At 42.5% G+C, this 22,191-nt stretch overlaps 1 protein-coding gene across 3 annotated transcripts in view; it reads right to left on the reverse strand.

The window, feature by feature from the left end:
- Positions 1-2,744: 2,744 nt before the first annotated feature.
- si:dkeyp-23e4.3 (rho GTPase-activating protein 7) overlaps positions 2,745-22,191 on the reverse strand; it is a 107,815-nt gene continuing 88,368 nt past the window's right edge. For 2 of the 3 annotated variants that reach the window (XM_063486713.1, XM_063486716.1), the window contains exons 8-17: positions 20,564-20,868; positions 18,755-18,931; positions 13,590-13,749; positions 12,831-13,029; positions 12,482-12,695; positions 9,346-9,460; positions 9,030-9,260; positions 8,678-8,907; positions 7,610-7,783; positions 2,745-3,964 (exon numbers count right to left, since the gene is read on the reverse strand). In XM_063486713.1, the coding sequence (XP_063342783.1) occupies positions 3,856-3,964; positions 7,610-7,783; positions 8,678-8,907; positions 9,030-9,260; positions 9,346-9,460; positions 12,482-12,695; positions 12,831-13,029; positions 13,590-13,749; positions 18,755-18,931; positions 20,564-20,868 (1,914 nt within the window). In that variant the 3' untranslated portion in view covers positions 2,745-3,855. The remainder of the gene's footprint in view (positions 3,965-7,609; positions 7,784-8,677; positions 8,908-9,029; positions 9,261-9,345; positions 9,461-12,481; positions 12,696-12,830; positions 13,030-13,589; positions 13,750-18,754; positions 18,932-20,563; positions 20,869-22,191) is intronic. The other variant, XM_063486714.1, reaches the window with a different exon arrangement.

Consider the following 22,191-nt stretch of genomic DNA (forward strand, 5'->3'; position numbering starts at 1 on the left):
ACCGAACTCGTTCCTTTAAAGGAGGTTTGCGTAACACGTTAATCACACATAAAGTCCACAGATTGACTTAAAGCTTTTTTCAGTGTGAAGTGTTTTGCATGTATTTTGACTCTAATTGCTGTCCTCTGCGTCCGCCCACCCTGCGTCCCTGACTGTGATGTATGGAAAGTCACATTTGATTCGCGCTGCATTTCAGATAACAATTAGTCTTCACTTTTCATGACTCGTGTGAGAAAGTGGCCTTTGTTTCTCAGAAACTCAAAGTGTGAGGCAAACAAACCCATTTGATGAACTTAATTATACATCACACACTTCCTCGAGGCAGCCCGCGAGCTTGTAATTGTTGAGTCTGCCTTTACCCCCCAGACAGATGTGCACTGCGGTAGATATAAAAATTGTATGTCTCCAAGAATGGCCACAAGCCATACAATAGTTGTTAGAAGACTTCTGAAGATGTCTTCCTGTGACCCATCTTTGAAGCTTATGAAAAATATAAAGTCCCTCTCCTTTCTAGTTGTCTCTTATCGTCCCATACGTCCCGGGACTTTATCTCAGTACCTTCTCAGGCAATAATTCCTTCATGAAACATTCATCAGGCTTCCGCAGAGCCTCTGTTTTAGTTTATTCTTTTATTCTTTTGGGTGCTGCCACGCTGCTGCTGCTGAAGGACGGCGTTAAAGGTGTTTTGACAGTCGCCCCGGGAGGAGACTGCTCGCCATGCCACCGCCACCTCAGTAACACCTGCAGAAGCAATAACCCTCCTGCCTCAGTGGGAGAGACGATTATCATCACTCAGTCCTTTCAGCTGAAGTTTATTCCCTCTCCTTTATGTCTCGCGCTGGGTTAGAAGGCCTGGATGGTTTTAGGGCCTGGCAGTTGGTGACGACGCCTGTGGAGATCAAACCTGCTGAACAACGTGCTCAGGTTCGGGATGGGGGCTCACCTGAGAAGTGCAGGTAAAAAGCAGGTGTCTGTACATACAGCCACAAAGATGCAATCTGTTTGTTTGTGTCGGCAGATTCAACTCCAATTTTCTTTATCATCTTCAGCATGACTTTGAAAAGTGAGGTTCTCTAGAAGTGGAATTGAGTAGTTTGAATTGTCTAAACCAGGGGTGTCAAACATGAGGCTCCGGGGCCAGAAAGGGCCGGCAAAGACTGCAATCAGATTTGGAAAATGTTAAGGAAAGCATAAATTTTCAACTTTGCAGGACTGTGAGTAAATAACTGTAATTTAACTTGTTAAATCAACAGCTTTACTATTTTTTCAGCTTTTTTTGTGAATTTTTACATTTGAAAATTAATGAATAACATGTAGATTTTAGCTTTAAAACGATTTCAGCTGAAAGGGTTGTGCATACTGAAGCATTACATCAATGCAAAAAATTATTTTCATAATTACCAAATAATTCGTTAAGCAGTGTAATTTCATGTTTTATTTTCTTGTTGTGACAGATTCCCTCTTTATTCAACTGTCTCTTCTTTGTTTCCCAGTGTTGACTTCCTTCTGAAATCCTCGTTTCATAAGAAACTTTTCTAAACTTAAACTCTGTTCTTTACCTTCAAAGATAAAGTTTTACTTGTACTTGTGTGTTTCTGGTTATATTTAAGTTGCATGTATTTTGGCTACCACTGTGGGGCATGACTGTAGTCTGTCTTTACAGAGCACGTGTTAGCTTGAGTCCATTCTGGCGAAGTTATCATCCCACTGGACCCGTGTCTGCGTTTGTCTCAGGAATGTAAGTCCAGTAATCTTTTAATCTTTTAACTCCAGTTTTGGTCTCCACCACCTCTTGAGGTATAAAAAAAAACCCCACTTTGTATTACGGCTCAGTAATAACATAGTAACAGAAAATGAAAGAATTAATAAGTTATATATAGTAACCAAAGTATTACCCAAGTAAAAGTATAGTATTAACAATGAGAACATTTGGATTATGTAAGACAGCGGTCCCCACCCGGGCCATGGACCGGTTTATGTCCGACAATATTTTCATGGACCGGCCTTTAAGGTGTTGTGGATGAATACAACAAAATAAGACCAGCGCCAGTACCAAAAAAATAAGATTTATTCATAACACACGGGAACAGAACCAGGGAAACCAAGTTAACGATTAAAAAAAAAAAAAACGATAAAAACCATACATTTCATACCCAAGCCTCAACTCTCGTGGCCCGGTACCAAACGACTCGCGGACTGGTACACGTTATTTTGTGATTTCTAGTCTTGGCCGGCTTCTTGAACCTTTGACCTGAGTTCATCCAAAGTTCAGCTCGTGGTGTTTTAGCACCATATGGAAGAACAGACTTGTATGGAAATGAAACCGCCTGCAGGGACTTCTGTTTTCTCTCATTTCTCTCTTCCTTAAAAGCCTGTTTGGACCGGAGCACGACGTCTTTGCCCCAATAAGTATTTCTACTTCACGTTTCCGTCTTATCGCGTTTATCAGCAGTTTAACCATGTGATCTGAGAGATGAATCAATAAGATATGCAAATTAGCCTTATGCAAAAGACACGATTTGCATAATACATTGCATGTTTATGAGGAGGAGGAAGAGGTGAGGGTTGGAAGGTTTTTTTGGATCGCATTGCCAGACTTATTAATCTCTTGTGCTTCAGTGGCGCAGTGTGGCACCTCATCTTCACGCTGCCTGCTGTTTCCCCCGCCTTCCCGCAAAATTACAGTCGGTAATCTGTTTGGCAGTCAGACGAGTCACAGAGGAGAGAGAGAGGGAGAAATAACAACAGGAAGCAGGTTTGAGGAGAAATAAACATTTTAATTAGGTGTTTGGCACGGATAGGTTTCACACACAAAGCCAGGAATTAAATAACATATCTGGATAGAACATTTGTATTCAGATATACTTTAAAGTTAAATAATCTGATATAGAATTTAATGACTTTTTCATGCAGTATTCAGGTCAAGCAGGCTTTAAAAGCAACACTCGAAGATTTGTACAAGAATAAATACAAAGTTCAAAAAAAATCCTGGAGTTCGGCCTCCGAGTTTTCACCACCGCGGCGTCGTCCCGTGTAGAGGTAGATATCGCTCGTCTGCGAACCGTCACAGGAGCGAATTTAGAAGTTCTGGTGATGGCAAAAAGTGTGTGTAGGCATTAGAAAGTCCACTTTATTACAGGCATCACCGCCCTGCAGTCACCGCCAAGCTCGAGAAAGACGATTTGCTCGTCTCTCCTCAGATTTTTCCCGATTGCTTTAGCCGGACCGTCTCTAGAACCGTCGAGCCGACTTCACAGCTTTCGATGTCCTTTTAAGGCGTTCAGGACGGCCGCACGTCGTTCCTTTTCTTTGTTCTCGGTCACAGGTTTGATACAGCAGCCGCTCTCTGGTGGCTGAAAGTCTGCTTCCTGATGTTTTCTGTCCTCGCTTCCTGTCTTTGTCCCGGCAGCTTCCCCTGCCTCCTTCTCTTCCTGCCGGTGATGCCATTATTCCAGAAGTCACACTTGCTCCTTTTTTTCCTCAAAGTCAAACCAGCCTCAGCTTTTTCACCCTCCCATCAAAACGTCCTTTGTCAAAGCTCGCCATGCTTTGCATTTTTGTGTGTCTGTGTGTGAACTTGAGTGTGAAGCGTAACAGGCACAGCAGGGAGTGCAGAGGTGCTGCTGGCAATCCGCAAGGTCACCCACAGTAAAAAGCAAACATATAGAGAAAACTCCAACGGCAGAGTTTTAAAACTTCCAGAAAGACGCAGGACAGCGACGGTGCGGTCCGCCCCGTTTCGTCCTGCATTCTGCTCGGTTTGCAGTTCAACCAGACGTGAAGAAGAGTAGGAGGAGGAGGAGGAGGAGGAGGAGGAGGAGCGCTCCAGGTGAGCCTGACTTTCTCTGCATGGGCTCATATCTTTGTTTCTTTGTACTCGGCTCTGAAGGAGTCTTTGATGGCCAGCAGACCGGAGGCCAGGCGGAGTCCGCTCACCTTGCTGTGCCACTCCTGCGACCGACCCCTGGAAGATAAAACACAGAGGAGGTGTGTCAGCGGGAAAAAGGTGGGACAGGGGAACTATTACACCATTACAGGCACACAAATGTCTCTGCGCGACAACACAAGTGACATCATGTCTGCTGCTGTTCATTTTTGTAACCTCCTGCGTTTTGCCGCCACAGCAGGACCAAAACACAAGTTTATGATTGTGTCGGATTTCAGGGAGACGCAGCAGCAGTTTGAAAAGATGACACTCGAAAAACATGCTCCTAAATCAGCTCTGATGAGGTTTCGCCTGAGTGCAACACCTGTCGTTCAGGACTTACATTGGTCAATCTTCTGATTTTGAACTTGAGTCTCCATCAATGGCTTTAGATCAGGATTCACATCAGGATCAAAAATAGCTTCAAAAATTTGGAATAAAGGCTGATACACACCGAGCGCATTAGGAACAAACGTGGAACTCAGAATTTTACAGCTCAAACTTGTCGTGAGACGTGTGGACACACTGAGCTCACTGCAAAAAAAAAAAAAATCAGAAAAACCAAGCTTGATCTAGAGAAAAAATAAAATTAATCCAATTAAATAGACCAAAAAATAATTTTAACACAAAAGAAATGGGCACGGACTTCACGTGTGTAAAGGCCTTAACAATAAGTACTGACGCCATACTTAAAAAACATAATTTCAGTTTCAGTTTCACAATTTCATCACGTTTATTAAAAGCTGAGAGATGGAGGCCTGCAGGACTCAAAAAATCCTTTTTGATTTTGAAACCCCAAACGACTGGATCCTGGGATCGGTTTGGGCATTTTAGTCTATCGCTTTATCCCAGAGGATTAAGTTTTAATATCTTTTAATATCTAACGACTTTTTTTTAAAGCTATATTTTGCAAATGACTTATCGGGGCCCACCTGCAGTACCTGCATAGGCCACCAGGGGGCTGCAGTTTTAGCCAGAGCACAGAGGAAGTACTGCCCCCTTCCGTTTTTTTTAGACTGTTGATGGACGTATTTCTTTGCTGGATTTCTTAAAGCTTGGACTCAAATGAGCACCAAGACTGTTTCGAATGTTGGTCAAATGTTTTACGGTCTTGGTTTGTTTTTTTTAGTCAGGGGTCAGTGCAGGAAGCATGGCAGGCACATCAAAAACTCAAAAGTCTCTGTCCTTATGTCTGAGAGCTTTGGATGAGAAGACAAAGAAGGTATTCAGAGATTTTGACTGAGGTATGAAGTCCCTTAAATACATGTCTGCAGTTCTTGTTTATAAGTTCTTCTATTCAGGCTTGTCATCTAAACCTGAGTAAGAACAGGTGCATGGTAACAGAGCATCTGAGCTTCAGCCTGAAAATCCATGTTGCTTTCCCCGCTCCCTCCCTCCTCTCGTTGAGGCTGTAACGTGTTTAATTTCCTCTGGAGGTGATAGGATCTTCTTCACAGCCCTGTACTGTAAAAAGCCCCGCTGACCTTGATGCAGTGGATCTGTTGTCTTGCCTTGAAAGCTAACAAGCACTTAAAATTAATGCCACAGCAAATAAGCCCGAGACAGGCTGGCGCATCACAGATGTTTAGATGAGAGGAAATTAAAGGCGAGAGGAAGTTGGACAAAGGGAAGAGTGAAGGCACTCATCCCTCTGGGCGTTTTCACTTCTTTCTTACGTGATCACTCTTGCGTAACAGGAGCGCGAGCGGGCCGATGTTTGCCTGGAAATGAAGCCGATTGCACTTCTGTATGCGCTCTACGTCGCTGTGGATAACAGTTTCAGTTTCACAGGCGGCTCTTTATTCAGCACGTACTCATCAGAAACAGACGCCAGTGTGTGATTGTGCGCTTCTTTTCACTTCAGTCGTAATGGGCCGACTGAAAAGCCTGCTGAGATAATCACACAGTGAAAGATCAAACCCGTCTTTGCTGTTCTGCCCTCCGTCTCATGTAGCAAATCACCATTTTCACTCTTTGACTGGAGTTCATTTTCTCACATGGCGACGACATTCAGGGAAAATTAGGAAATCAAAAGTGAAACGGCAGAAAATCCTGACAAATTGCATTCTTTGAAATTTTATTTGTGATACTTGTGTCTCTATGGACAGCATTGATTGGTCTGGTCTTTATCAAAAACTGGATGCAGTACTATAGACATGTTTCTGGTTCCAGAGGATACATCCTGAGCTTTGTGTAGAAGCTTTGGTGTATAACAGTTTTCTGGGAGCAGTGGTGCAGGTTTTCCACCTGTAGGTTCATGTTACTTATTTTGTAGAGCTGTTCATGGTTCCCAGGGGATGTACCCTATTCTCACTTATGGACTGCTATGAAACGTGTGCAGAGATGTTTCCCGAAAGAATGATCATAATCACGCTGGCATTATGGATTCTGCTCGACACTGCTGTCATGGGTACCACGCCAATGCTACACGCACAAATGAGTCCATGACACCAACGTCAGTGTGGTAATTCCTCTGGGAACCAGGAACAAATCTACGTGGCAGTCCGTCCTCTAGGATGGAGCAATATTCAAGGATACCTATTGTAAGCAGCTGAGACATCACTTCTGTCGTCACATTTAGGACACCGGAGCAAGTGGGATGCATCCTCTTGGAACCATGAAGACCTGTTGCAGCTGTTTAATGCAATAAAATAAAAACTATTGATGTTTTTGTAATTTTTGAATCCACTGCAGGAGGAAGGATGAGTCACCATTACATTTTTGAGATGTTCATGGTTCCCAGGGGAGTTATTGTACCTAATTTTGTGTCTTATTTTATTCCCAGAGCAGTGCCACAGTAGTTATCGAGACTTTATATGGACAAAAGAACTGTACCACGTGCACGTTGCGCCTAAGGAAACCCACGCAACGAAGCTCCTGGTGCAGTTTCTGTGATGATGTTAATGCCAGATGAGATTTTGAGCCCTTAAAACATCCAAATTCAAAGATTAAAAGGTGTGGCCCAGTTCTTTTTTTCCATCTATGAAATCTTGTGGAGCTGTTCGTGGTTCCCTGAGGATTTATTATAGTAATTACAATCATTATAATGTCTCGTCAGGTACAGGATAGATCACCATTGCTTCGTTTGTGAAGGATCAATAAAAAAATATGAAATGGCTCGACCAGATCAAACCTGAGAACTTACATATGCGCAGGATTTTGGGAGAAATGTGCCTCCCACACACTGAATCAGTGTCGCTGCCTACAGCACCTTCCCGTGTAGTTCAATGACAGGGATGAGCGCTACGAGAGCGCCACCGCCACCTGCTTTCTGTGGCACGGAGGGTTAGTTTCATTTAATCAGCATAGACAAATGGAGCTGCAGGGCTCCGCCGAGAGTCAGCCTGCTCACGTAAGCAGCAGAAAATCTGCAGCAACTTAGTTTCAAAGGGCATGAATCATGAGGAGGAGACCTGCTCCTCCTCCTTTTTCTCATCTGCTCACCTACAGGGAGGAGCTGCAGATGGGTGCTGGCAGAGGTCAAAAACACAGAACGGGCTCAATTAAGAGAGATAAGATGGACTAAGCGCTCTCTCCAGATATTTCTTTTAATAGGCTTCTCACGGAAGCCTGCATAATTCACCCTTCAGCCTTTAAACTTAAAGGACCGTTTGGCCACTTTACTGTAAACAAATTTAAATGCTTTCTACTTCCGGCTCAGATCACTTTAAAACGTCTCCTCACCTTGTATCTGTGCGACAGAGGTGTGTCAGTCGGGTCTTCCTGATTCCTGTGGGCTCCAGCAGGTAGAGGCAAATGTGGGTGTGGACCCTGATCCCCTCCGCCAGCACCTCGGGGAGTTCGGTAGACACAGAGGAGAGGTACGTCAGGCCGGAGGACGGGTCTGCCTGCCAGATCCTGAGGAGGGAGCGATTCATGTCACAAAGGAGAATAAAATATTTCTGAGAGTTCAAAACTGCTCCCACAACATTATTTTTACTGTGTGGAATAATCTGCCGCTGAAAATAGTCCCATCTAAATGCAACATTTCCACCTGTCCGAGTGATGTTTGTCTCGCCGTTGACATCTAAACTAAGCAGCCTCTCAAGCAAAAGGACTCAGTCATACAAATCCTCCAACCAAACTACAATCAGCCTTCTTTGTGCTAAATATCGTCTTTATTTCATTTCTGTTGAATATGTGTTGAAAGTCTTGCTGTAAATAAATGCAAATTTGCTTCAGTGTAGGCCATCAGCTGGGGAAGTTATTAAGCGTTACACCAAAGGTGGTTCAAATAGACCCCGACCAGCTGCTTTCAGTGTTTTCCCTCCTTCAAACAAATGAAACTATTTATTTTTTAAAGATTGACGTTTTCATTCGAAGCCCATGGGTCCTCAGAGCCACACTAATGTTCTGGTTGGGTCTCCGTGAGGGATTTGGTGAAAGTAAAAGACCTCGTTTGAATGCATTATGCAGAAGTGGTGATTTTTAGTTCTTAGTCAGGGGTAACTCTGAGTTCATGCTCACAGCGCTCACAGAGGCAGGGAGTCTGAAGGAGAAAAGGTGCACCAGCGACGCGGGCCAACTGTAAACACAGATACTGTCATGTCTCATCTGACTTCAGGCTCGGATTAAAATTTCATCAACCCCCCCCCCCATTCAAACCTCACGCACACAAAAGATATGCTTTGTTTCAGTGTAACTCAAAGTGACACTTTGAGGGTACTTTCAGCTTCAACTCCCCCGTCCTCCCTGCTCTGTAGAGCTCAGCAGGTCGAGGCGAGCGCTCGCGGGCTCGCTGTGGCTCATTACCTGATTAGCAGGTGCTCCTGTAGGGGCTGCGAGCCCAGGCCGTGACCTTGGCCCTGAAGGAGGTAGCGGTAGACGTCTGCGTCCTTGGACAAGGTCTGGATGACGGCGGCCTGATGAAGGCCTTCCTCCCACAGCTGCTGCTCCCTCAGCAGCCGGTGGAGCAGCTCCCCCTGTGCGGCGTCCACCTCCACAGAGCCTCGCCACATCCACAGCGGGCAGCCATCGTCCATCTGAAGATGAGCAGAGATGATAAATTAGAGGCAGGCCTTAAGGTTAATTTCGAGCCTTCATAGTGCGACACAGAAACCGCGTGATGATGTCACTTCCTCCTCCCCCGCCCCCCCACATTCACCTTCTTGTAGGCCAGCTCCACGTGATCTGGAGCCGGGTGGCTCTCCCAGCCTCGGCTCTTCTCCCTGGCCTCCTTCAGGAGTTGCTGGGTGCTCAGCTGCAGTTTGCGCCTTCTCTCCTCCAAGTCCTCCTCACCGCCGCTTTGACTCAAGGTAACCAGGCCTCCTCTGGACTCCTCAGTGAAGACGTCATCACTGGCGGTTAGACTCTGGCCGGGACAAAACTCTGGAAGCTACAGAAAGATGATTTGGATCTTTTAATCTCTTAAAAATGTATTTTCATGCTTATAAACGTCCTTTGGATCGGGTTGGTGGTACCTGGAACAGTCTCTGGACCTCGGTGATCATGTTAGCCAGGCCCTGGGTGGCGGCCAGGTTCTCGCTCAGGTCTCGCTGATCCGGGCGGCCGAGGCTGTACTTCCTGTGACCGGACCTACAGCAACGACACCACAGGAGCAAGTTCAACATCCTGTTATCATCTCCTATGAGAGGAGTACTTTAAGTACTCGGGGTTGGTTACCGAGAACAAAGTTGGTTTTCCTTCCCAACTTTCTCCCAACTGTTTTTTAAGCAGGAATAATCCTTCCATAGTGGTTCCTCCACCCAGCATCATGCCGTCAAAGCTTATTGTTTTAAACTTTATGCCACTGTCAGATTACAGTCATCAGGTTTTAAAAACAGTTTTATTCATTTGGGTTTCTTTTATGTAGGAATGTGGTCAAATTGGCAGGAAGATTTGTAGATTTCAGTCAAGTAATTGTTTGTTTGGGGCAAAAACATTATGAATGTTATTATCAAATTAATTTAATGCCTTTTTTGAAGAAGCCACAGGAACCCTGCAACTCTATACTTTTTGGTTTTTTGGGGACGTGTCAGCGTCACAGCATTTTAGGCTTTGTGCATATATCAGGAATTACCACCTTCAGAAGGTCATGTTTTCTGGAAAACCCCTACACTGAACCGACTGAGGCTGACTGGATGTATTCACAGAAAATAGTTTTTCCTTTCAAGTTGTTTAAGAGTGTAAGAGATGAGCTTCTTTTTTTTTTTTTAACTGAGAAATTACACGGTACTTCCAGCAACCCCAGCTGGTCAGATGCAAGAGAGTATAACTCTGTGGGAGTGGTGAGTTCTGTCAGAGCAGAAACACCAGATGAGATTTCATAGATCTGTGGGAAACGGCAGCGAGCGGCAGTCTCCCCCCACCCCGAGTTATTGTTCCCAGCACAAAGTGTGACATGATTTCTGACGGGCCGGGACTTTAGCTCGAGGGAAAACGGGAGGCACAAAGTGCTGATTGTGTCACTTCCATCATCCGTCCCGTCAGCCTGAAGGGAGGAAAAGAGGCAAAGTGGAAAGAGGAAGAGGTGGAGATGAAAAGGAAAGGCAAGGAGGGAGGAAGAAGGTAGAGAGAGGAAAAGCTGAAAGAAGGGTGATTAAACGAATGAGAGACGAAAGAGGAGGCAGAGGAGGAGATATATGAGGAAAGAATGAGCGGAGCGAGGGTGGAGAGAGAAAGGAAGGCTGACAGACAAAAAACAAAGGACGAGGGGGGACGCTTATTTGTGTAGCACCTTTCAACAAGACGGCAATTCAAAGTGGCTTATGTAAAAAAGGCTGAGAGAAAGTTAGAAAAGAAAAGAAAGATAAAACTTACACAGCAAGACAGGACTGACAGTTGTAGTAGGTGTCAGCTGTTCCCACAGTTTCCTCCATTTTTACGGAAGAAACCGTGAACATGAAATGTTTCTGTCATGTTTACATCAGTATCGCGCCAAGAAAGGAGAAAACACAACAACAAAGAAACAGACTTTTTTAGTCTCAGCGTGAGGCTCGTCTCATGTTTCATCACCGACACTGGTCCAAAGATGCCCAAAACAGCAAAATGCAGCTTCACTGTTTGACTTCCTGAAGGTACAAACCAACAGTTCGTCCAGCCTAAACCTGGTTTAACAAAACTTTAACAGGAGCTAAAGTGGTTAAAAAGACAGGCTTGATGCAGTGTTGCCAACTTAGTGACTTAGTCGCTATATTTATTGAGTTTTCAGACCCCCTTAGTGACTTGTTTTCCTAAAAAGCGACTAGCGACAGGTCTGGTGACTTTTTCTGGTGTTATTGGAGACTTATGATGACTTTTTAACGTGAAAGCACGTATCACTCTTACTCTCAACAAGCAGCGGCTGCTGCCGTGGGAACCTCGCCCGTGCCAAAGCGCTCACATGACGAACCCTTTCAGAGCCTTTACTACTGAACTACAGCCAACAAATCACTGCTGAACGTTTGCATAAAAAAAAAAAAAAAAAAAGACAAAAATACATTTTCTCTCTAATACCGGACATGAGAATTCAAAAGCGGAACAAGCCAAGTCATGAGCCTTCAATACTATTACATTGGATCTTTCCTTAAAAACATGAACTCTAATACTACAGAATATCATCAGTGCATCTAGTTTTTCTGTTTTCTAAACCACCTTCTCAATATGTACAGATGAGCGGCAGAAAATCTACTTATTCATGTGACTGAGTGAAGCTGAGGTCAGATGGAAATCTGTGGAGCTTATGTAATAAGTTCTCCGCGTACACTCTGCCGGCGGGTTTTCGCTAACAGAGAAGAGACATATGAAAACGATGGATCAGATCCAGAAGTCATGAGATCTGTGAGAGCAGAGAGCTTCGGAAAACTGCCATCCAGCAAGGAAAAATGAGGAAGAAAAAGCGCTTTTGAGCACCTCAATGAGCAACCTGCCCACTGTCAGATAAACAGGCACACATAAGGAGAAGGTAAACTGTTGGTTATTAGGGGTTAAAATGGTACCTACAGAGACTGCAAAGCTACCAAATTGAATCGATTATTAAAAAACTGTAAGATTTTTGAGAGACTTTGGTCTTTCACACGAAAAAGTCGAGGCTACTTCAGTTTTATCTAATTTGACCACAACAGCATTGACGTCGTCACCTCACAGAATTCTGAGGAGAAAACGATGCTCGGTTTTATGTTTAAGGACAAACAGGATGAGACGTGTCAGAAAATCTACTCCAGGCAAGATATCAAATAAACGATTTGCAGTAAATGGGCTAAAAGCTGCAAAACAAGCTGCTTAGGAGAGGAACAGCTCTCACAGAAATCTCCCAGTTCTTCTGATCTTCATCTGCTTTCATTTTAGGCCAAAACCAAAGCAACACACACACACACACACACACAGATACAGGCAGAGTGGACTCCACACCTCCAGCTCTTTATGTAACTGCTGTTAAAACTTGCATAACTCTGACAATGTGGGTCAGACGCCTCACGCCCTCCGTCTCTTTCCATACTGAGATTGTGTGACTCCTCACAGTTAGAGAAACGTCTGATGTCAATTTTTAAAAGTTGCTTAGAAGAAGCGATGAGGTAACCGATGCCTGTTGATGCCCCAGAAACACATTTTAAGACCGTTTTCTTGGCCTCGGCTCACCTAGCTGCATTAGCGTCCCTCTTCAGCGTGTTGAGGTGGAACAGAGACGGCGCCAGGCAGACGGCGAGGTTTGTGGGAGTCATCTGGTTCTCATCCACGCAAGCCACAACATCACTGAGGAAGAAGAGCAGCGTCCGCAACGCCTCCCTGTTCTCATCCGGAAGCAGCAAAATGGCCGCCTGAGCCGCGACCAGCTGCTGATCCTTCGGAAAATCTGCATGAAGGGGACGAGATTGCTTTTATGGCAAGATTAAAGTCCTTAAACTTTCTCTTATTAAAGATGCATGTTGGGAAAGCAAACCATTGATCCCTTATGACAATCAATCAGAACTGAGTGTTATCTGCTCACACTGGTAAATGTGTAGGAAGGACTCGCAGAGTTTGCTGGTGAAAATTGGCTCGGGCAGGTCTCTGAAGAACTGCTTCACCATGTCGGCCACGTCGAAGGCGGACTGGCCCTCGAATGAAACTCCGTCTGGATCAGACTCCACCAGCTCACGGAGGTACTGGATGCGGGACTTCAACCCCGACTTCCGGAAGAGGCCCACCTGAGAGGAAGTAAAAGACATTAAACGTTCTTATTGTCATATTTTACACTATTGTACATGACTGCAGCAGACATTTTTTCTTAACGCTTTCAATTCCTCTCAACTTTCAAGAAATATTCAACTGGAGTTAAAAGTAGTAAACAACAACAACAAAATTCCTACTACAAAAGTTAATGTACTGGAAACAAACAGTTGTAGTACTAAAAACTTTTATTTCATCAAACTACATTTGATGAAATTGAATCAAATCCCGATGCTTCGTGATTCTGATTTTTAACGTTTATGTTATGGAAACTAGTCAGCCTTCATCACAGTCTACACCCAGTTATGTGTCATTACAAAGCCACTTTAAGGGTTATATTTTGATTTTTAAAAGCCAGTTTCACTAAAACTGTTTCCCAGTATCACCAAAAGCACATGTGGCCGTGAAACTTGCTTTAAGAATTTGAAAAAAATATTGTCTCTTCAACTTTAATAAAACACAAATGGCCACTGAATAACACGACACTCTGCATTTTTGACACAGCTTCTTCAATCCCTGCAGGTTTTTGTTGGTTTACCTGGTCCAAACAATTGGTCCTCAGGTAGACCAGAGCTCGGAGGATGCAGGGGGGGATCGGTTCTCCTGTCTGCTGGGCACTGAGGAGTAGAGGAACCCCAAACACTTGTCGGCCTTTCAGCTCCATCGGCCTGGTCTTCCTCGGGGGTTTGGGAACAGTCCTGCAGGCGAGAGAGAGGCCTCTGTTAGACCGTGAAATATATAATATATAAAAATCACAGACAAGTTATGGAAATGAATGTATACTCTGAAATTATTTTGCAGGCATTTCAAGAATGTGTTCTCAACCAGTCGAGTGTTTGGGAAAAAAAAGGCAGTTTGGAAGCGTTTCCTTTTGAAGGGAGAGCCAAATAAACAGTTTTTGATTGCATAAGTCCCTGGTGGTTGCTAAAATGTGTGTGCCATTCAAAGCAGCGCTGCAGGAAAAACATTCAGAAACCGTGGACGTTGATCAAAGAGATCTGAACTTTTGAAAGGACTGTTAAAGTTTCCTTGTGTTTCTGAACTGGTACCAGCATCCTTTTAATGACTGAATGATTGCCTTTTAGCTGGGAATTGTAGTGCTGAGTGCACTCAGAATAAAACTGCAGTCTTTTAATAGAAATTAAACCTCTTCTCTTTTACTTGGCTCATTATCTCTAAAAGTTATAAAACCGTGTCTCGGCTCTGAAGCTTCCTCTAAAAGGACAAATGTCTTAGAGTTTTTCGACTCCCTTTCCTGTTCCTTCATTTTTCGTTGCAGCTTCTCTCGGAAACAAACCGGCTATTTTGAGCAAAGTGCCTCCGAGTATCAGGCGCCCCAATCAGCAGTTAATTGCCGTATTTTTAATCATCAAGAGCTCGCTTTGGCATCAGTGATTAAATCAATGAAATGAGAAGACTTGATCAAACTGTTGAAGCCTGGAGGTGTTTTTCTTCTATTGCTGGAGCATTTCTCCCAACTGTGCTGAAGTGACAGAGCACACAGAGCTACACTTATTCACTCTTTGTTATTAAGGCTGAAGGTAAGACTGACACCTCTTTCATATGTGTTCATACGAGCGCCCATCTCCCGTAGCCGGCTCCAAAAGTGGGTAAATCCCCAAAGAGTCCCGTATTTAAATATCCTAACTTACAGCAGAAACAGACCTGTTTACAGCCTGTTACCAAAACCTGTTTTGGTCTTTATGGATGGGGTGAAACATATCCCAACGCAGTCCCAACAACAGCATCGTCTTTATTTGGTTCGGCTAAAAGAGGAACATTATTTTCACATAATGTGAGTGAGAATAAGTCATTTAGACTTCAGAATTTGGGCCATTTTAAAACTCCGGTTTTGCTTCACAAATGTTAACTTGATGTTTTCTTCTTTAATGTCTTAAAGGTCATCTGTGCAATGCTTTCCTCCTTCCCTTCCATGCTGTTTATTAGACTTTTAACCCAGCGGAGCAGTTTGAAATGCCAAATTGGAGCGTAGGAAGCTTTCTTCCCCAACCTGCTTCCACAAAGGAATTTTTCCCTGTTATTCCCTTCAAACACACGTCTGATCCTGAAAATTAAAGAGGAATATCTACCAGGAGAAATTTCAGGAGGGTTTTCTGTTCCCACATCCAGCCTTATCTCATTGAGCATAACACCCACGACCAAAAACAAATTGGTTTTCTACCAAAGCGTAAAACAAGCAGGTCACATGCTCACGGAGAGCACATAATAACAATAATAATAATAATAATAATAATAATGAAAACCTAAGTGCTCAGCAACATAAACAAGCAGAATGTTTGAATGTTTTATTCAAATGAAAAATGAATTAGTCTCAGTTCTGAACGAGGGTTCACTCCAAAAACAGTGTAGGAGGCGAAACGCTGATCTCATTACAGCCATGTGTGTCAGTAATAAGTGAAGCCCTACATTTAAAGCATAAGTAAAGCTTGACTTTAACACTCCTAATAAACAGACAGGTATCTGTTTGTGTTTACCCTGTCCTCAGAACTTGCATGTTAAGCTCCAATAGCAACATTAAAAACACGACATACACCACCTCAGGAAGATTCAAACTGATTACACAAAAAACTGAGCTAAGTTCTTCTACAATAAAATGACTAGTTTGATATAATTGGATGAACTTTATTCACTTTCTACTGAAAACTGAAATAACAAAATCAATACCACATTTAGGGCTTTATGATAAATATGTAGCTGCAACCTGGGCCCAAATTCCGCTGCAGGTCCCAAAGTCATACGATCACTGCGGCATCACTGAGAGTTAAAAACTGTCTAAATTCTTTCATCTGTAATAAAATGATCAGCGTTGCTGCTTTACCAGGTGTAACAATTAAGTTTAACATCCAGGCATCCATGAAAGCCGAATTTATGAAATTTAATAGAGTTAAAAGTTAGCAGGAAGTTAGCTCGCTAGTTTCCATCTGAATATAATATAGCATGTTCTGACGGAGAGATTTCCGAAACAAATTAAGACGTACAGCTCTGCTATCACTTCCAACATAAATGAAGACAGAAAACTAAGCAGCAGTGACGTTTGTACGGTTACTGAAGTTGGGCTAGCTGGTGTATAATCAGTGTTGGGAAGGTTACTTTTAAAATGTATTCCATTACAGAATACTGAATACATGCCCCAAAATGTATTCTGTAACGTATTCCGTTACGTTACTCAATGAGAGTAACGTATTCTGAATACTTTGGATTACTTAATATATTATCATGCTGTTTACAACTACGTGAATGTACTATTGCTGTGATTTATTACTGTTACTGAAGGTCCGCGGCTCCGAACCGTAGTAAAGGGACCTCTGACTAATATGGCGGGTTCGTGTCGGGCTCGTAGCTGAAAACTAGCTTTACTTTGTTGTCTGGGTCAACTTTGCTTGTGAGAGACAGAGAGAGGCGTTGAAAGGCTGCTCCAACGGAACTTATTGTTTCAGAGGAAAACACGAACACAGTGTACAGTCGAGTCTTAATAGCTTACTTACAAATGGGCTCGTCAGGCACTCTTCTTGGCTGCAGTGGTTATTATTATATTTACATGCTTCCAGCTCCCGTTTTTGCTCCATGACAGCTCGGACTTTTCCTTTTTCTCCCTCCCTCGCTCACAGACACATAACGTGTATGGCAGTCCATTCTCGCTGCAGCACGGACTACACTGCCCATGAGGCTACATTCTTTAGGGCCATGCCTGTAGCATTCTGCCTTTTAGCTTAGCACAACAACAACAACAACAAAAAAGCGCTCTCTCACCCAGGAAACACGCAGAGAGAGCGTCACCCTGTAACCATGGCAACCGTAACGCTGCCGCCTGGAGCAACAGAGCGTAGCTGTCAAACAAACCCAAACAATCCTGACCCGCGACAATATGAAACAGGAAAGTACCGCCGTGTAATCCATTTATTTCACCAAAGTAACTGTATTCTGAATACCACCTTTTTAAACGGTAACTGTAACGGAATACAGTTACTCATATTTTGTATTCTAAATACGTAACGGCGGTACATGTATTCCGTTACTCCCCAACACTGTGTATAATGATGTGCTACATGATTGCTAGCTACACAGCTTTGTTAGCATAACATAAACACAGTGAAGCTGGAGGATGAACGCTAACTTTTTTTCCACTCCATAAAAGTTAACGTGAGGGTTCCCGAAGGTTAGGGACAAGGCTGTAAACGGACCAAACTTTAGTCGGGAGAACAACTGACATAATCCATCCACAATACGAGGTTAGTTATTAATATACTGCTGCATGGGCTGGGCTGGAGTTACATCGTAAGGTTTTAAAAACTGAGCTTTAAAATGATTAGCGGTAATAAAACCGAGAGAGGCCGACAGTGATCACTGACTGTTTTTAGGGGCTTGTTGAGATTAAATAGAACAAGCTACAAAACATTAAAACATGTTAAAAACACAACAGCCTTAATAAACAAAGAGTAGAGTGGGCCCCGAAGCAGGATTCATCACATCATCACTTAAAGACCGGATAGGTAGCTCAGCTTAGCATTAACACTGAAAACAGTTCCTGTAGCTGCCACTTGAGGTTACCTCCAAAAGCGAGTCAATCCCCTGTGACTTAACAACTTCACAATAAAAACAAATACGTTAGCACTAAATAGCAGGTGTTTCACGTGTACGGTACATAAGTGCAACTTAGCCTCTTTTACCCAGAGGTGCATTATTACGTTCACTTCGTGGGTTTTTTAAAATAATGTTATGGCCAAAAAAACCTCCCAATGTATCAAATGTGATACAAAAAATATATAATAAATATATCATTAAAATATATCATAAACAACATGATATAGCAAAAACATTTTTGTGGATTTTGTTATAAGGGTTATTACACACGTCAGTCCCCCCCCCCAAATCAGAATTTTCTGGCAATTTTTTGATGGGTTGGGTCTTACACGGTTAAAATATTTGTATTTTATTTATCCATTTAGTTTTGTCTTTTTCAGTTTCCTTTTTATTAATACAATTACATTTTGCTCTGTCTTACAAGCTATCAGTGGAGCGCACAGAGCTACACGTACCTTCATGAAAGATGCTACACAAGTAATTTAAGACTGCTGATTTGTCTCATTTTAAACAGAATCTTTCTTAAACAGAAACTGTTAAATTAACCCAATAAAATTCTAAGCTAAATGTTGAATTACTAATTTAGCAATGTTGAATCTTTATCTGTACTCCTATTTGTAGTCAGTTTCCAATTCATTTGGCGCAGCAGTATAAATAATGTAAATGCGTTGACCCTTTAAAAGGAGACAATACAGCTCAAAATAAGTCACTGTGCATGAATGCCAAGTAGAAACAACTACAGATCACACTTTCCTTTAATTTCTCAGGAAAGCAGATTCAAGGTGAGCCACTGGCAGCCCTCCCTGTGTTTTTTGGGGTGGGAGTTTATTCCTCTTGAAGTGTGTTGTTGTTCTGTTTTTGTTTTTTTCAGATGAGGCAAGGTTGCACCTGAGCAATGAATTATGAATGACTTTTCTAAATAGGCTGCCTGAAATATTTACCCTCCACCCGCCCACCTGTCCTCCTTCCCACAGTTGTTTCCTTGAAAAAGTTTCTCCTCACATCTGTGGACTTTTCTCACCTTCTCGACCTCCGCTGAACTCCACTTTTATTTTCATGCATGAAATCACCCACTAAGCTCCATCCTTTCACACTTCTTACCAGTTCCAGCCCTGCTTGCTGGACGGGGAGTACTTGTCCATCAGAGCGGTGAGTTTGAGAAGTGACAGCTTCTGGAGCAGGAGGAACTGGGAGGCGGACTGGTTCTCCACGCCTGGACTGGAGGGCAGGGAGGGCAGGCTCTGCTCGCTGGACCAGAGGAGCTGTTGGCTCACCCTGCTGGAGACACCGGAATAACCGTATCATGGCGTGAAGCAGCACAGTTGAAGGACCTCCTCAGAATCAGCTGCCTTTTTTCTGAATAACTTATGAATATTTGATGAAGCCATGAAGAAGCCCTCACAGTACATAGGGTGGTTGAAAAATGTGGTTGAAAAACACAAGCTCGGTTAGAAACTTCAGCCAAATCAGTTTTACGCCTAATCCAAGGGAAAACTAGACATATTTTCTTTGATGTAGACAAACCTAAACAAGCATAATACCCTGGATGTTTGCTCTGTTTTCTGATCATTCTCAGGAGAAAAAATAAAAAAGAGCTTTCTGGGTAAACTTACAAGGGTCATGCTCAAAACAGCTAGAACATAATAAAAGTCTTATTTTAACCTATATTTATATTACGGGCCCATCTTGTAGTTCTGATTCCTTCTGGGTCCAAACTATTTTCTACTACAGTCCTATTTACATTTTTTTCTTTTTAAAAAGCATCAGATTTGGGCCTTTAACTCTGGAAATATATAATACCAAGGCTTCATCAAAAATATTACAGATATCAATACTCCAAGGTCGGGTGGGAAGCACAGACCAATTTTCTAGATTATTATCTATGTATAGAATACAAAACAGCCGCAAAATCATAATCAACTGCATATATGTCCAAAAATAAATGACTGGAGGTTAATTCTGTAAATCAGTTGAATAAATGTACTTGATAGCATTGTAAGGCAAAGTCACTATCAAAATGTACAGCACCGAACTCCTGAGTATGGCACTCTAAGTCAGTGGAGTGTATCCCCTAAGGAAGAAATCACGTGTTCGTGTTTTAGGTTTCCCGCCTCTCATTAAGAAATTTTGGTTTATTGACTTGAAACTTTTAGTTTGTTCTATGAAAGGTTTCACTTATTTTTAAGTAAGTGACTCAAAATAACCCACAATCTTGAAATATCCCACAATTTTGAGATAACTCCAAATTTTTGCTTAGACCTGGCGAGAAATCTTTTTTTGAGCTTTGACGTCAGAAAGAAATTATCCAGAAAAAAATTAGGTAGTTACTTCAGCTCTTTAAAGTTCATTACCATTATGAAACCTTAAACTTTGGCTTAATGTGAACATCCACCTGTGGAACAAGATATATATGACAGAAAATAGGAAAAAGCTGAATAGGCTGACAGGTGTATCCAGTAATGGGATATTTTAGTGGTGTAAAAAACACACGCTAGTTTGCAGCAACAGTGCACACACCCATATTGTTATGGGTACAGGAGAAAGAAGCAGTGCCCATGAGCAAATACACTAATAGTATGGCTTACTTTGCATTACCTGAAAGGCTTCATAACTTTTTATTGCTCTATATCTGAAAACAAATATGCAGCATGAGGTTGCTGCTTTTATCTTTAGTGCCTGACATTAAATTCACTCTTACTTTGGTCGATGCCTGAGGGAGTAAATCCCCATAACTGTCATTATTACCACTTGGCTTACACTCACTGTGTCCAGGGCTTCTCCAAGCATCCAGTAATGTCTGTACAGCCTGAATTTATCTTTTTTTTAAATGACCCTGATCAGTTTTTACCAACACCTGTGAAACACTTTGAGTTATATAGCTTGTGAAATGTTGAATTACGTTACACTCACCTGCTCTTTCTCCGTCGTAACACGGCATTCGACTCCAAGGGAACCTTCTCACAGTTCTCAGCCTCCTCCTCCTCTGAAAGCTGCACCTCCAGGTTGATATGGCTGGGCGAGGAGGGGCAGGGGGAGGCAGCAGAGGAGCCGTGAGCAGGCGAGTCCTGAGAGCAGGAAGAGGAGGAGGTTCTTTGACTGTCATCTTCAGACAAGTTTTCGGACCAGGAGGACACCAGTTGCTGGAGATCACTGATTTTCTCCAAAACGCTGTCCAGAGCTGAGAAAACGTCCTCACCTGCCAACACTCGGCTCACCTGAGAGAGATAACAAGGTCAGAAGAATAACTATTAGTTAACTGTTGTTCTGTTTAGTAGGTGAACAACAAGGAGCCCAGATGGCAATTAATGTTTGGCCCACATATTCCTGTTTACTGTGGGGCCCCTGAGATGCATAAAAAAATGTACAAAGGAACTGAAGCAAGAGACAAAAGGTACAGTAATTGAAAGAACACCTGGCTGGAACCAAGCAGAGTGTTTTATTCTTTTAAATCAGTTTGGTTGGGGTGACTACAGCAAAAAGTACATTATTTACACCTTCTCCACCCTTCACAAACAGGAAGTATAAAGAAGGGAAAGCGACATGAAGACCCTCATTTATAACAGGCATCACTAACAGCAGATGTAGATTTAACTGAGCTGGATACTAGACTCAGTTAAATGTATCTTCTGCAGCATCATTGTTGGAGCTTTAAAGGCACACTGTGGGATTTGCAAAATCACAAATAATGAAAATATCATGCAAACATTATTCTGCTGTATGACTTCTCTATATCTCTCTTTTTTGTAAGTTAGCAGATTTTGTATATTAAGGGTTTAATTTTTGGATTTTTTCCACACTCATGGAGCGGAAATAAAAAGCCATTTTCTAATGAATTCAGTAATATTTCTTATCTACTTTTACATGACTTCCAGATTTTGCCAGATTAGTTTACAACTTGATACCAAAGCTTAGCTTAGCAGAATCAATATCCTCCATTACATTCACAACAATATTATATACTTTGGAGATTTTATACTTTTTTGTAGAACTGCAGCACAGCCAAAGGGGAAGTGAGAGGGCGCCTCCTCCTGTTTTTACCTGTTTTAAATTTCATTTGAAGGTTTAATTTTAAAGCTTTTTTACTATGAAAACACAATGTAGTAAAAAATAAATGATGTCCTTATTTTCTACATATTATTATTTGGCTTAATATGTCATTTTGAAACTAATGTCTCCACCTGTAAGGGCATACAGTCCCATTTAGGAGCCCAGAAACAGCAATACAGAAAACACTGAAAATCAAAGTGGATGCATTATGCTCATTTCCAGCTCCACGTTTATTTCTTGGACTCTTCTACACTGGCTTTGTATGAGTCAAGCTTCAAAATAATCCTTCTTTGTGTCATTCTGGGTCGACAATTTGTCTGAATAAGATGCAGTCCCTTCCTTCCCCCTTCGCTTTAAGTCAATTTTCTTCTGATTGGCTGAACAAACATAAATTGAACAACAAGGTGGTTTGGCATCATATTAAGGATATTATTATAACCTTATTCCCTATCAAAGAAGAACGTCAGTTTAATATTATATAGAGTACTTAT

This window comes from Pelmatolapia mariae, linkage group LG10_11, assembly GCF_036321145.2.
Source record: "Pelmatolapia mariae isolate MD_Pm_ZW linkage group LG10_11, Pm_UMD_F_2, whole genome shotgun sequence".
Lineage (NCBI taxonomy): Eukaryota > Metazoa > Chordata > Actinopteri > Cichliformes > Cichlidae > Pelmatolapia > Pelmatolapia mariae.